The sequence below is a fragment of the Pristiophorus japonicus genome, chromosome 22 (assembly GCF_044704955.1).
Source record: "Pristiophorus japonicus isolate sPriJap1 chromosome 22, sPriJap1.hap1, whole genome shotgun sequence".
In the NCBI taxonomy this organism is placed as follows: Eukaryota; Metazoa; Chordata; class Chondrichthyes; family Pristiophoridae; genus Pristiophorus; species Pristiophorus japonicus.
Genome location: NC_091998.1, coordinates 7,464,340 through 7,480,101, shown reverse-complemented (window position 1 = coordinate 7,480,101; position 15,762 = coordinate 7,464,340). Strand labels below are relative to the sequence as shown.

At 47.4% G+C, this 15,762-nt stretch overlaps 1 protein-coding gene across 1 annotated transcript in view; it reads right to left on the bottom strand.

Annotated features, from left to right (window-relative positions):
* Positions 1 to 15,762, bottom strand: part of cdh23 (cadherin-related 23) — a 211,165-nt gene that overhangs the window by 29,329 nt on the left and 166,074 nt on the right. The window contains exons 24-29 of the mRNA XM_070865557.1: positions 15,266 to 15,379; positions 9,408 to 9,534; positions 7,229 to 7,480; positions 4,090 to 4,251; positions 1,758 to 2,014; positions 425 to 522 (exon numbers count right to left, since the gene is read on the bottom strand). Of these exons, the coding sequence (XP_070721658.1) occupies positions 425 to 522; positions 1,758 to 2,014; positions 4,090 to 4,251; positions 7,229 to 7,480; positions 9,408 to 9,534; positions 15,266 to 15,379 (1,010 nt within the window). The remainder of the gene's footprint in view (positions 1 to 424; positions 523 to 1,757; positions 2,015 to 4,089; positions 4,252 to 7,228; positions 7,481 to 9,407; positions 9,535 to 15,265; positions 15,380 to 15,762) is intronic.

Genomic DNA, 15,762 nt, shown 5'->3' with positions numbered 1-15,762 from the left:
ACACCAGCAGCCATCGCACGATGGTCCAGTTACTGAGCTGCTCCCTATGACAGGAGCTCAATGGCACCATGGATTTCATCCCCTTCATTTCATTCGTCCTGCTAAATGTACTTCTTAATCTCGTCTTTTTCTTGTAAGCCCTTGAGACATTTTACCCCGTTAAAGGGGTAAACACAAGTTGCTGCGGTTTTTCAGCCTGGGAAAAGGTGGGTTGAGATGCCGTTCAAGGCTTTCAGAATATTTGTCACCCAACCAGGGCGCCTTCCCTTTAATTGTCCCCATCCCTTTAAATCTCGCGCAATCCTCTGTGAATAACTGCGCAAACACAGAGCCCTTGGTGAATTGCGCGCTTTCAGCACCCTGATGGGATCAGCGCCAGTTCTTAGCACGGCGGGAAGTGAGGCCATCCTGTGCAGCAACTCACCTCTCCACATCCAGGATCCGGTTCGTCTCCCTATTCACCACATGGATCAGGACATCCGTCTGGGCAAAATTCACCCGCCCCTTTTGATCAACGTGAAACTGTAAAGAAAGACACGAAACGTTAACTCCTTTCCTGTTTTCTTCCGTGTTTTGTAATTTACCCATCCGGCTCAAGCCTGGCCCGAAACGCAAAGGACCGGATTGTCAGATGGAGGATTTTTTGGGGCGGTAAACTATGCGGCAGGAAATGGCTTGCGGCTGCAGCCACAAAAGTCACCAGCTGGGCCCTGAGTTTAGGGTGGGAGCGCAAAGGGAGGCGTTCCACACCGCTCTCGGGGCGCTAGGCCAGCCGAGCAACTGAAAATCCCGAGATAAACAGCCGGCCACGGAGCGCCCTGAGAGAGGCTTCCCCGGGGATAAAAAATCACCCCAAAAAACATTCACAATACTTTACTCACCCCACATAAAGATAAATCGCAAAAATAAAACAAAAAAACCCACCAATCACACTTCGCCCAGGTAGACATTCCTTCCCTCACCACAGCCGGGACAGCTCTGACCGCCCGTTTCCCCAGGCGGTCCCACTAGGGGGCGCTGCGGGCCCCACGCGAAACCAAAATCATAGCCCTGGTGAAACCGGGTTCGCTCCCGGGCGGTACCGCTCAGCTCCCCATTGGATTACTGGTCCCGCAGCATAGAGGGCTTGACAGGGTACACAAGAACATAAGAATTAGGAGCAGGACTCGGCCATTCGGCCCCTCGAGCCTGCTCCACCATTCAATGAGATCATGGCTGATCTTCTACCTCAACTCCACTTTCCCGCCCGATCCCCATAATCCCTTAATATTCAAGGGTAGATGCTGAGAGGTTGTTTCCCCTGGATGGATGGCCTAGAATCAGGGGGCACAGTCTCAGGATAAGTGGTCGGCCATTTAGGACTGATTTGAGGAGAAACTTCTTCACTCAAGAGGGTTGTAAATCTTTGGAATTCTCTGCCCCAGAGGCTGAGTCTTTGAGTATATTCATGATTGAGGTCGATTTTTGGAGTTTAAGGGAATCGAGAGATCGGGCAAGAAAGTGGAGTTGCTGTAGAAGATCAGCCGTGATCTTACTGAATGGCAGAGCAGGCTCCATGGCCTGCGGCCTACTCCCGCTCCTAATTCTTATGATCTTATAACCTCTACACTACTGTACAGTTAGACTACAGCACATTAAAATATAATCTCGTCGCAGGGTATCGGTGAGAGGCTGAAGGATGCCACACCTTCCACTCTTGGCCCTGATGAGCTCAAGTCAGGTCCATCGGCCTGAACGTGCAGGCAAGGGTCTATTACCTGTACATCGTCTGTGTTGACTATGGCTCCAGTGATGTTGGAAAGCAGTTTAATGAACTGCTCCTCGAACTGGCGCACCCTCTCGGGGATCTCGTTGATGACAATCTTGACCCGCTGGTCATCCCTCAGAATGTAAATCCCAATCACCGTCGTATCATTATGTCCAGCCAGGTCTGACGCCATGATGTCCACCAGGAAGTAGCCAGGGCTGTAGGCCGTGAAGAGGTCAAAGGTTCTCACAATGCCATTGTGCTCCCCTGCAAGTGTGGAATCAAAGACAAGATTCCCCTGTCATATCTTGTCACCACAGTGAAAGTATGTAATGCCGACCAGGCACTTTTCCGTTGCATTCCTGCAACATCGCACTTTACAAGTTGTAAGATTCAGGATCACAGGTCACACACAGATGGCCAAAGAGTTTTAGGAGTTATAAGGCATTTATTAAGGGACCAATAGTTCAAATATAGTCAAATACAACACACAATCTGGATAGACATATGACCATGACAAGTAGCTAGTACTGATCCCGATTGGACAGATGGCTGGTGGCACAAACCATTCTTATCTTCACCGTCTGCCCTGAAATGTCATCTCGGTCTTTTATTCTCTTTTTAGGGGTGGGCCTGGTATAGGATATGGACAGGGCCATTTAACCCATCTTTGTCTCAACTCGTGGGTGAAACCCTCCTCTCCACATCCTCCCAGGGTTGGAGTCAGACAGGCCGTTCTTGGCCTTCAGATGTTTGGAGCTGCCCGTTATCAGTTATTGATGTTCACGCTGTTCCAGTCGCTGTAACGAATGTACCCTGGAATGAATCCTCAATTTTAACACCAGTCGGAAGAGACTTTTTGGTCTCAAGTTATTTTTTCCAATCCGCGATTTCTTACAAAGTTGACCCAGAACAGAATAGAGAAATGAAAAAGTAAGTTTGGGGGAAGGTCTGGTTTGTGTCTCTACTCAGGTCTTATCTGCAGTAAAAGTGGTCCGCTTCTGCAAATCTCTCCATATAACTTTAAGTATGGTGCCCAAACTGGACCCTTGGGGCCACTTGCAATAGTCCATTCTGTGGACCCCAGATATATCAGTTCTGTTTTTGCTTATTGTTGTGTATCTGTGAAGCATGCACTACCATGTTCCGCCACCAGGGAGCACATCCCCTGAAGTCCCAAGTGATCCCAGCATCCCTTGGGAGCACTGTATATAAGCCGGCCCCTAAGGCCTGTTCCTCACTCTGGAGTGTCTTATTAAAGACTGAGGTCACTGTTACGTTAACCTCCCTGTGTGCAGCCTCATCTGTGTTTGGAATACTTATGTTATCTGCTAAGGTGTACATTAATAGAGCACCTTTAACATAGTGGAACATCCTTCACAGGAGCAACTCAGACAAAATTTGACACCAAGGTATTGGGACAGGTGACCAAATGCTTGGTCAAAAAGGTAGGTATTAACACCATCTTAGAAAAAAAAAGATTTGCATTTCTATAGCGCCTTTCACGACCACTGGACGTCTCAAAGTGCTTTACAGCCAATAAAGTACTTTTGGAGTGTAGTCACTGTTGTAATGTGGGAAACGCGGCAGCCAATTTGTGCACTGCAAGCTCCCACACACAGCAATGTGATAATGACCAGATAATCTGTTTTGTGATATTAATTGAGGGATAAATATTGGCCCCAGGGATAACTCCCTTGCTCTCCTTTGAAATAGTGCCATGGGATCTTATACATCTACGTGAGAGGGCAGACGGGGCCTCGGTTTAACGCCTCATCTGAAAGACGGCACCTCCGACAGTGCAGCACTCCCTCAGTGGGAGGGGGTGGAAGAGAAGGGGAGAAATCACAAGACTGCAATTAGTTAAACTGGGATTGTCAGACTAGATTTATGTGCTCACGTCCCTGGAGTGGGATTTGAACCCACAACCTTCTGACTCAGAGGTGAGCGTGCTGCCCACTGAGCCACGGCTGACACTGCAAGGGGAGAGAGGTGCAGAGATGGAGAGTTAAGGAGAGAATTGCAGAGCTTCTGACTGCGGCAGCAGAAGACATGGCCGTCAATGGTCGCTGCATCTTTTAAGACCTTCCATAAAACCCAGCTCCTTGGCCAAGCCTCTGGTCACCCCGTTTGATATCTCCTTTTCGGCGTTCGTGTTTGTTTCAGTAATTCACTGTGAAGAGGCTTGGGATGTTTTCTACAGGCAAGTTACTGTTGTTGTTAAAATCGGAGACAAAGGTAGTTCACACCAACTTGTCAAGTCCGAATATTAGCACACAGACTAACATCAAGGGCTTCTCTTGCCCACATTATATTGAAGTGCATGTCTCCCAAGATCCTACCAATTATGAAGACATTCCCAACATCTTCAGAATCGTTGAACTGCAGCTTAATGTAGCGGATGCTAACAATTTGATAGAAGACCAGGCTATTGTTTCCGATATCAGCATCGTGAGCCTCCAGTCTGATCAGCTCAGAGCCCACTTTAGCATCAGTAGCGACACCTACAGGCAGGAAGAAGGTCCATCAGCAACACAGCAATCCACACGCAACGACAATGCAGAGAAAGCAACATCACATGGAATTTGTAGCCCAGGAACAGGAACAGGCCATTAGGCTTTTTCTTATAGATCAATCCCACCAATAAAAATGCAAGATAGCTATGATATATTCTTTACAACATCACTACGCACACTACACACAAGATGCCTCTATTGAAAACTATCATGTGACCCTTTTATTATTTACATCAGGAGTTGCATTACCACAGTAGTCCACTAGGTGGGGCAGCAGTCCACTAGGGGGAGCTCTATATATTACAATAGCCTTTCATAATAGTGATTTGGATGCAGGTACACAGTCAACATTAAGACTGCCTCATTTAGATTAGTGCTGGCTAATATAGTGTTAGTCACTTGTGGCTAATTGGGAATCAAGATGTGGCTAATTGCCTTTCTGGTTAATAAGTAAATACAAGAGTAAGAGACTCTAGGTCTAGTGACCTCAAATACACATATTTGAACTTCAAAATAGTGGCAGGGGTCTTTTACGTCCACCTGGGAGGGCAGACGGGGCCTCGGTTTAATGTCTCATCTGGAAGACGAATTTAGATTCAGTTGAGGGAAAAATGACGATCAAAGATGTAATGTATTTGCTTCATGGGTTCTTTGCTTAAGAATTTATAGCAACACACTGCTGTTAAGAACTAGTTGGTTTATTAGCAAAGGTTTAACAATCACACTACACATTACCAGTTCATCCACCGGGCTCACAACTGCATGCCTCATTGTGGATGACCAACTGGCTGGGGTTTTATTGAGCCTTGTGAACATCATGTGACTGGCTAAGCCACTCACAATGCAATGGCTGTACAAACCTGTGAGCATACATTACAAAAGATTTTGTGAAACTGGTAATTGTTTTGATTGCAGTGTTGCTTAAATCAGCATTTCTCTTGCTGTGCGTAATGAAGATGTCCTCTTCCCAGTACAGGGCTACGGCAGAGGGTTGATAGAATTAATAGAGGACTTTCCTTACTGCTATGAATGCTGGGAAAGCCTATTCTCTGACTCTCAATAGAACCTGGACTTATGCAGTGGTAAAACATTCTTAACTTCCACCCAAATAAAGCATGTTAAATGGTGCAAATGATCAAAACAAGTCAGGAGATTGTGATCTGGGAGTATTGATGGGCCTGCTGCACTCTGCTACCTCACCATGTCACAGCAAGTCTGGCTACACCTTCAGTTATTTTACTGTGAATGAATGAACTATGAACTTTCTCTCTTGAATCGGTGATTAATCCGGCTGCTAGCGGAACCTCAGCCAAAGCATTTAATGGAGGAATTAATGGAAGGAGACCATTGGAGAACTGAGTCTTGACCTTGTCTAAAGCTTACATCGCGTGTACGGCACAGAAACAGGCCATTTGGCCCAACCGCTCCGTGCTGGTGTTTATGCTCCACACCAGCCCCCTCCGAATCAATCAGTTGCTCTCGTCATCTCACCCCATCAGCATATCCCTCTATTCCTTTCTCCCTCGTGTGTTTATTCAGCCTCCCCTTAAATGCATCGATACTATTCACCTCAACCACTCCCTGTGGCAACGAGTTCCACATTCTCACCACTCTCTGGGTAAAGAAGTTTCTCCTGAATTCCCGATTGGATTTATTAGTGACCATCTTATATTGATGGCCTCCAGTTTTAGACACAAGTGGAAACATTTTCTCTATGTCTACCCTCTCAAACCCTTTCATTATCTTAAAGTCCTCTATCAGATCATCTCTCAGCCTTGTCTTTTCTAGAGCCTGTTCATCCTTTCCTGATAAGTATATCCGCTCAGTTCTGGTATCGTTCTAGTAAATCCAGTGCCTCTATATCCTTTTTATAACATGGAGACCAGAACTGCTCACAGTACCCCAAGTGAGGTCTCACCAAGGTTCGATACAAGTTTAACATAACTTCTCTGTATTTCAATTCTATCACTCTAGCAATGAGCCCCAGTGCTTGGTTTGATTTATTTTTTGCCCTTATTATAATTTACGGCGCTACTTTTAGTGATTTGTGAATCTGTATCTCTTTGCTCCTCTACCCCATTCAGCCTCTGTTATCCCAGCCATATTTGTCCCACTCATGTCAGCCGGGGCTCAGTGGGCAGCACACTTGCCTCAGAGTCAGAAGGTTGTGGGTTCAAGTCCCACTCCAGGGACTTGATCACAAAAATCTAGGCTGACACTCCTAGTGCAGTGCTGACGGAGCGTGGTGCTGTCGTTTGGATGAGACATTAAACTGAGGCCCTGTCTGCTCTCTCAGGTGGATATAAAAGATCCCATGGCACTATTTCAAAGACATGCAGGGGAGTTGTGTCCTGGGGCTAATATTTATCCCTCAATCAACATAACAAAAACAGATTATCTGGTCATTATCACATTGCTGTTTGTGGGAGCTTGCTGTGTGCAAATTAGTTGGCCTGTTTTCTACATTACAACAGTGACTTCATTGGCTGTAGAGTGCTTTGAGACATCCGGTGGTTGTGAAAGTCTTTCACAATGCGTCACCTCACACTCACTTATATTATACATAAGAAATACGAGCAGGAGTAGGCCATACGGCCCCTCGAGCCTGCTCCGCCATTCAATAAGATCATGGCTGATCTGATCATGGACTCAGGCCCGCTTCCCATAACCCCTTATCGTTTAAGAAACTGTCTATTTCTGTCTTAAATTTATTCAATGACCCAGCTTCCACAGCTCTCTGAGGCAGCAAATTCCACAGATTCACAAAAGAAATTGCTCCTCATCTCAGTTTTAAATGAGCGGCCCCCTTATTCTAAGATTATGCCCTCTAGTTCTAGTCTCCCCCATCAGTGGAAACATCCTCTCTACATCCACCTTGTCGAGCCCCCTCATAATCTTATACGTTTTGATAAGATCACCTCTCATTATTCTGAATTCCAAGCAATATTGAAAGCAGGAAACCTACCAGCAGTGTACTCGGACTTTGTGAACCTGGGAGGCTGGTCATTGATGTCGCCCAGGAAGATGCGGACTTCCTGCAGGGTGAGGTCGATGCTGGGGTCAAAAACTCGGCTGTGCCTCCTCGGAGGCCGCCAGTTCCGGTTGCTGGAGGCCTTGACGATGATGGTGTAGAACGGGTCGGTTTCTCGGTCCAGGTCGTTCAGAACTCGAAGCAGCCCATTCCTGTTCAGCTGGAAATTATTCTCCGGATCTCCGGCTACATAAGGGAACGGGTCAACGAGTTAATTTTCTTTCATGTGTAGTCACACGGTGAGCAGATTAAGTTAGGATGTTACAGAAGGTGGCACTGTGGGTTACACACTTTGTACTTTCAGTGCTGGAGATAAGGCCACTGTAGCGCGGTTGCGTCATGGGTTCTTTGCTTAAAAGTTCATCGCAATGCATTGCTATTAAGAACTAGTTGGTTTATTAACAAAAGGTTTAACAATCACACTACGCATAACCAGTTCATCCGCTAGACTCACAACTGCATACCTCATCGTGGATGACCTAGGCCCAACTGGCTGTGGTTTTATTGAGTCTTGAGGCTAGCCCACTCACAATGCAACAGCTCTACAACTATTTTGAGCATCCTCACAGATGCATACATTACAGTTGGCCACTCTGGTTGGTTGTAATCCTGGAGGTATTATCACATGACCGCCCCGCCCCACACTCCTGCCATTGATTGCCCGACATGTCCATCCTCATGGAGCCCCACCTCCTTGCACCAATCGGAAAGTGAACAGGCTCTTCATTATCCAATTGGATCATTCTGGACTATCAGTCAAAGCCCCTTTTTTTTTTACCCCCATGTCCGATATTTTTTTAACATAATTAATAAACATTTATTTTTCAAAGCCAACACAATTTTTTTTGTTGCTCCTGTGTTGCTCACAGCCGTGTCCCAGAGACTCCAGGGCGATCCGGGAGTGTGGGTGACCTTACTCTGGGACCAGAGCCCAAATCTAGCCGGCATTCAACGGATGAAAGTTATCCATGTTCATTGGTTGTAAGGATTATCGATTAAATTCATTCGGGTATTCTCAAGGCAGTTTGTAGACGCCTCGGGTCATTTGTAGAACTCTTTCCTAATGGGGCACCAATGTTGGTGTGGAATGGAAATGGTGCAGTAAGGGGTGCTCTTCAGAGATTGTAGGCTGAAGCAGGAGATTTTTGGCTTAAGGTGGGATAGTCGGGCAGACTGCCGTACGTTCCAATATAACAACTTGTACAGCGCCTTTAATGTGAGAAATGTTCATGGCACTTCAAAGATGGACTTTGGAAATGAACACTGTGCCAGGACGAGGGTGATCAGGAGATGCGATGGAAAGCTTGGCTGATGAGACAGGGCTTGAAGTTCCAGAAAGTTAGGACTAAAGCATTCGGGAGGGGGTTACAGGGCTGCAGGAGCTTGCAAAGGTAGGGTATGGGCAAGGATTTAAAATGTTGTATGTTGGGAGACATCTGGAGTCAATGAAAGTCAGCAAGGATTAGCGGAGGTGATGGATGGACAGGATAGAGAGCGAGACAGAGAGCGGGACAGAGAGAGAGAGACAGAGCGGGAGAGAGAGCGGGACAGAGAGTGGGAGAGAGAGCGGGAGAGAGAACAAGGGAGAGCACGGGAGAGAGAACAAGAGAGAGCGCGGGAGAGAGAGCGGGACAGAGAGCGGGACAGAGAGCGGGAGAGAGAACAAGAGAGAGCGCGCGAGAGAGAGCGGGACAGAGAGCGGGAGAGAGAGCGGGAGAGAGAGCGGGAGAGAGAACAAGAGAGAGCGCGCGAGAGAGAGCGGGACAGAGAGCGGGAGAGAGAGCGGGAGAGAGAGCGGGAGAGAGAGCGGGAAAGAGAGCGGGAGAGAGAGCGGGAGAGAGAACAAGAGAGAGCGCAGGAGAGAGAACAAGAGAGCGGGAGAGAGAGCGGGACAGGACACGACAGGCAGAGTTTCGGACAAGTTGGATTTTACGGAAGTGGGGGATGGGAGAGCGTTGGATTAGCCGAGCCTGGAAGTGTCAAAGGTACGATGGTTTGTGTGTCAGAGGGGCGGAGGTGGGAATAATTGCTCTTGGTGGTGGATAGGATGTGGGGTTCAGGCAAGCAATGAGGTGTAACGCAATTAGCTGGGGGAAGAGGAGGGGGGACCTACCTGCTATAAAGTAATAGACCACAGCATTGGAACCTTCATCGGCATCAATAGCCCCGGTCACGTTCCCCACGACCGTGGCTGGCTCGGAGTGCTCGGCCACGAAGAGCAACTGATACTGCAAGCTTCTCTAGGAAAACAGAGGGACACTGGGTTAGCGACATACCAGCCAGAGGGAGAGAGAGAACGAGCGAGAACGTTTAAAGTTGAAGCAACCCTTGATGTCCTTAACACTTAAAACAACCCGACGTACAAAGTTGCCTTTACTCACTGGAAATATTTTCCAGTTCAGGGGTTTTATTCAATGTGCAAATTTCTTCGATATAAATTCAGAATATGTGAAGTGCTTTGAGATATTTCTGGGACGTGAGAAGGTGCTATAGAAATGGACATCTTTGTTTTTGAGACCGGGAGGTCCATTTGATGCACCAATGCCAAAGGTCAAAAGAAAAACTTGCACCCTGATAATCGCTATGTGAGATATACTGAGAGATGTAATAACATAAGAAATAGGAGCAGGAGTCAGCCATTCGGCCCCTCGAGCCCGCTCCGCCATTCAATGAGATCATGGCTGATCATCGACCTCAACTCCACTTTCCTGCACTGTCCCCACATCCCATGATTCCCCTCGAGTCCAAAAATCTATCGCTCTCAGCCTTGAATATACTCAATGACTGAGTCTCCACAGCCCTCTGGGGCAGAGAACTCCAAAGATTCACCACCCTCTGAGTGAAGAAGTTTCTCCTCATCTCAGTCCTAAATGGCCGACCCCTTATCCTGAGACTGTGCCCCCTGGTTCTAGACTCCCCAGCCAGGAGGAAACATCCTCCCTGCATCTACCCTGTCAATCCCCCTCAAAATCTTACATGTTTCAATGAGATCACCTCTCATTCTTCTAAACTCTGGAGAATAGAGGCCCATTCTACTCAGTAAGTAACAAGGTGCTATATAAATGATTTATGTCCGGGAGTGGGGAGCAGGCTAGAGCACATCAGGGGACCTTACTTGGCTGACAATTAACATTCTCTAAAGTAGCCTCACAAGCCAAGCCGTTGTCGAGAATTTATATAACATTTCATTATGAAATGGAGGAGGAACTTTTTTTTATAAGGATGGTAAGTATGTGGAACAGATTACCAGCACGGCTGGTGGAACGAGGAACTTTACTGAATTTCAAGAAGGAACTAGGCAGATTCTTGTCAACACATAGAATTCAGGGATATTAAGAATGGGGCTAGATGAAAGTATTACTCTGCAATTTACTGTGTGTAATATATTTGCTTCATGGGTTCTTTGCTTAAGTATTCATAGCAACACATTGCTATTAAGAACTAATAGGTTTATTAGCAAAAGGTTTAACAATCACCATACGCATTACCAGTTCATCCACCAGGCTCACAACCACCTGCCTTTAACACGGATGACCTAAACCCAACTGGCTGGGGTTTTATTGAGTCTTGTGAACATCACGTGACTGGCTAAGCCACTCCCAACTCAACAGCTCTCATCATCATCATCATCATAGGCAGCCCCTCGGAATCGAGGAAGACTTGCTTTCACTCCAAAAGTGAGTTCTCAGGTGACTGTACAGTCCAAAACGGGAATTACAATCTCTGTCGCAGGTGGGACAGACAGTGGTTGAAGAAAAGGGGAGGGTGGGACTGGTTTGCCGCACGCTCCTTCCGCTGCCTGCGCTTGTTTTCTGCATGCTCTCGGCGACGAGACTCGAGGTGCTTTACAAACCTGTGAGGTGTATACATTACACTGGGCTTCTCAAAAATGTCTGAGTGAATTACTTTGAAGCGCAGCGATTATGTAGGCAGCCAATCTGCGCAGAGCAAGATCCCACAGGCAATGACATGAATGATCTGATTTTGGTTGGTGTTGACTGATGGCCAGGAGAACTCCCTGGTCCTCTTCGAATATCCACCTGAACTACTGGATTCGGCAGATGGTGATCTCAGTTTAATATTTCATCTGAAGGACAGCGCCTCAGACAATACAGCACTCTCTCACTTCTGCAGCGCGGGGCCAGCCTAAGATTATGCGCTGAGGTTCCCGGACTGGGGCTCGAACCCACAACCTTCTCACTTGGAGGAGACAGTGCTCCTGACTGAGTCATGGCTGACCCAGGTCACAGGCGTGTCTCCTCTGGTGTTATCACTCTCAGGAATCGTGCTAAACAAGATCCACACACGCCATGGTGCGTGGTTTTACAAGGTAAACATTGATTCAACAAAGCGATGACGAGGTCTGTGGGTCGATTAGACACAGCTTTGTGACCACATTTCATGAGCAAACAACTTCCTTTAAAAGGAGGGAGGACAAAAGCTACAAAACATAATAGTGAGATATTAAAATAAATAAGTGGGTTTGGGCCTGGGGTGGAATATGGACAGGACTTTCTAACCAATAAGGACTCTTCCCAAACCACGTGATGTTCACAAGACTCAATAAAACCCCAGCCAGTTGGGTTCGGGGAATCCACAATGAGGCAGGTGGTTGTGAGCCTGGTGGATAAACTGGTAATGTGTCGTGCGATTGCTAAACCTTTGCTAATAAACCAACTAGTTCTCAATAGCAATGTGTTGCTATGAATTCTTAAGCGAAGAACCCATGAAGCAAATACATTACACAGAGTAAATTGCAGAGTAATTCCCAAACCAAGGTGCCCAATGACATGTCGAGTTCTCTGTCTCAACTTTGAGGTGGAAACCTTCCCCCCTTCCATGAGATCATCCGTTGTTTATTTCTTGCCTGGACCTCGGTTTATATTTCTCTTGGACAGTTTGTTTATCTCAAGGTTGTTTGCTCGACTTCTTATCAGGCCTCTCATGCCTCCACCAAGGCCCGTTTCTGCGTTATTCCCTGGTCAACAAGCTCTCTGTGAAAATCATGAGGCTCCTTATCTGACATGACATGGAAACTTTCTGTGCCGTCAACTTATCCTGGCTGCCGAGCTCAGCGAACCCATGACAATTCACAAATGTCTTCCAATTCACGATTTCTTACGGTCTCAGCGCCGGGCGCTACGGGAGCGTTGCCCACTCGGTGACGTCACCGAGTGGGCGGGGCTAGCGAGCGCAGCGCAAACCGTCACTGAAGTTGCCGATAACTGAATTTCTCCCCCAGACTGTCTCTTCCACCACCCGATTTTAAATCACTAAAAATGCCTTTAGAAAAACTATACAGAACCATTGGCGAGCTTCACTGGTGTACAGTAGTCAGCTCCTTAGTAAATTAAACAAAATTATATTCAAAAGTTTTTAAAAAGGGATTAGAGTCCTTGTGCCCAAAGGAACCAAATTAATTTTTAGAGCCTCCACGAAGACCCGCAAATTATCGGAAAATCGCCGCGGTGATTAATTCGATTTGGGGGCGTTTTTGTTTGGCGGAGTCGGCTAGTTACGCGATGTTGTTTACAGGTGTGCAAATGATGGTGGAAACTCGATTTGCGCGGGGCAGAATTTGCGTTTAAAATTCCGCGATCTTGTGCATGGGTTTTGCCAGATTTCGGCCGAATTGTACTGAAGGAAAACAGTGCAGCCCAGTGCAAACTCTGGGCCCAGGAGTTGAGACTGCATCTTATTACAGCTCTTGGCGATATCTCACTGGCTGAGGTGAATCCACGCATGCGCTTTTTGTCGTGGTGCGCTATTTGCCGGGGCCTGGCTCGATATCCGGTGAGAATCTGTACCTGTCTTCCTTCACTGCCTTCAGTCACCAATTCCCTGCGTCCTAACACTCTCTCCGTCAAGCTCTCTGCCTTGTCGTTCCCCAGCCACTGACTCCAACCCTCTCCCCAGCTTCCGTCTGAGGCTGAACCAGACTGTTCGTAACCTTGGTGTCATATTTGACCCCGGAATGAGCTTGCGGCCACATATACATGGCATAACTAAGACCGCCTATTCCACCTCCGTAACATCGCCTGTCTCCGCCCTTGCCTCAGCTGTTGAAGCCCTCATCCACGCCTTTGTTACCTCTAGACTTGACTATTCCAACACACTCCTGGCTGGCCTCCCACATTCTACCCTACATAACCCAAGGTCATCTAAAAATCGGCAGCCCATGTCCTAACTCGCACCAAGTCCTGCTCACCCATCATCCCCAGTGCTCACTGACCCTGTGCCTTCTGTTGCCTGGGCCCCAAGCTCTGGAACCCCCTCCGTAAACCCCTCCACCTCTCTCTCCTCCTTTAAGATACTCCTTAAAACCTACCTCTTTGACTAAGCTTTTGGCTCCCGGTTAAGTAACGCCTCGATTTCAAAATTCTCATCCTTGTTTACAAATCCCTCATGGCCTCGCCCCTCCCTATCTCTGTAAATCTCCTCCAGTCCCACAACCCTCGAGATGTCTGCGTTCCTCTAATTCTGACCTCTTGAGCATCCCTGATGGTAATCGCTCAACCATTAGTGGCCGTGCCTTCTGTTGCCTGGGCCCCAAGCTCTGGAACTCCCTCCCTAAACCTCTCCGCCTCTCTACCTCTCTCTCTTCCTTTAAGATGTTCCTTAAAACCTACCTCTTTGACCAAGCTTTTGGACATCTGCCCTAATTTCTTCTTAGCTGGCTCGGTGTCAAATTTATTTGTTTTCTTCTAGAACGCTGCTGTAAAGCACCTTGGGACGTTTTACTATATTAAAGGCGCTATATAAATCTAAGTTGTTGTTGTTGTCACCCCACTCATCACTGTCGAGCATTCCTCTCTGACCATGTTTTGGCCTCCTCTCCCAACCTCTCTCCTGCTCAATATCCTGCTCTGGGCAGGTTTCACGTGAAAAATATCAATGCAAAACTTGATTAATTTGCATTCCCCCCATCACAACTCAGACTTAAATCATCAGAGCATTTCAAAGTGGCACTAGACAGCCCCATTTCACAGATTTCCCGGCTCCCATTGCTACACATTGCTCAGAGAAGCTGGACTTGTTCTCTTCGAGCAGACAAGGTCGAGGAGGAGATTTAATAGAGGTCTTCAAAATAACACGGGGTTTTGATAAGAGTAGATAGGGAGAAACTGCTTCTGCTGGCAGAAAGGTCCGTAACCAGAGGACATTTTAAGATAATTATTAAAAAAGCCAACGGAGGGAAGATTAGGAGAATTATTTTTACGCAGTGAGTTGTGATCGGGAACGCGCTGCCTGAAAGGTCGGTGGGAGCAGATTCAATCGTAACTTTCCAAAGGGAATTGGATAAATACTTGAAAAGGAAACATTTGCAGGACTATGGGAAAAGGGCAGGGGGGAGTGGGACAGATTGGATCGCTCTACCAAAGAGCCGGAACAGGCACGATGGGCCGAATGGTCTCCTTCTGTGCTGTAAGACTTTTACATACAATACACAAGTCCCCTACAGCTACTGGAAAATGAAAAGACTTGCATTTATATAGCGCCTTTCACGGCCACCGGACGTCTCAAAGCGCTTTACAGCCAATGAAGTACTTTTGGAGTGTAGTCACTGTCGTAATGTGGGAAACACGGCAGCCAATTTGCGCACAGCAAGCTCCCACAAACGGCAATGTGATAATGACCAGATAATGTGTTTTAACGATGTTGATTGAGGGATAAATATTGGCCTCAGGACACCAGGGGATAACTCTTCTTCAAAATAGTGCCGTGGGATCTTTTACATCCACCTGAGAGCAGACGGGGCCTCGGTTTAACGTCTTATCCGAAAGACAGCACCTCCGACAGTGCGGCACTCCCTTAGCACTGCACTGGGAGTGTCAGTCTAGATTTATGGGCTCAAGTCTCTGGAGTGGGACTCGAACCCACAACCTGCTGGCTCAGAGGCGAGTGTGCTGCCCACTGAGCCACGGATGAAACAACCCAGCTGTGACTCGCTATTTACCAAAATGTACTTACAGGCGGTTTGAGGAAGAGTGGTTCATTGTCGTCGATATCGTCCAGTGCCACCTGCAGAAGCTGGGTGGTCTCGTAGGGGACGGGTTGCCCAAGGTCATAAGCCAGGAGAATGAGCTGGAAAGAAAACCACAAAAAATGCATCCATGAACGGAAGGCTCACCTGTCTGGCATCATCCTGCCCCTCCGCTGCTGTAACAAAAGCTTGCACACCGTGACAGCAGGATACCCGGCCAGAAATGGGGGGAGGTTGGCTAATTCCCCCGTCAATCCCGCCTGGAGTGATTGCAACTGGTTTTACCTTCTACAGAACTCGAGACTGAAACTACAGCAAAGTCTCCCGATAAAAGCCGGATTAGTTCCCCGGCGGAAGGCAGTGAGTGGAGGAAGGTTACAGAATGATTTTGTATTATGTAACTATCCCCTAATCACTGCATTTTGCTGGAGAAATAAGCCTGCTTTTGTCGGGAGGTGTTGCTGTGGTTGTGGGCCCGAGTGCT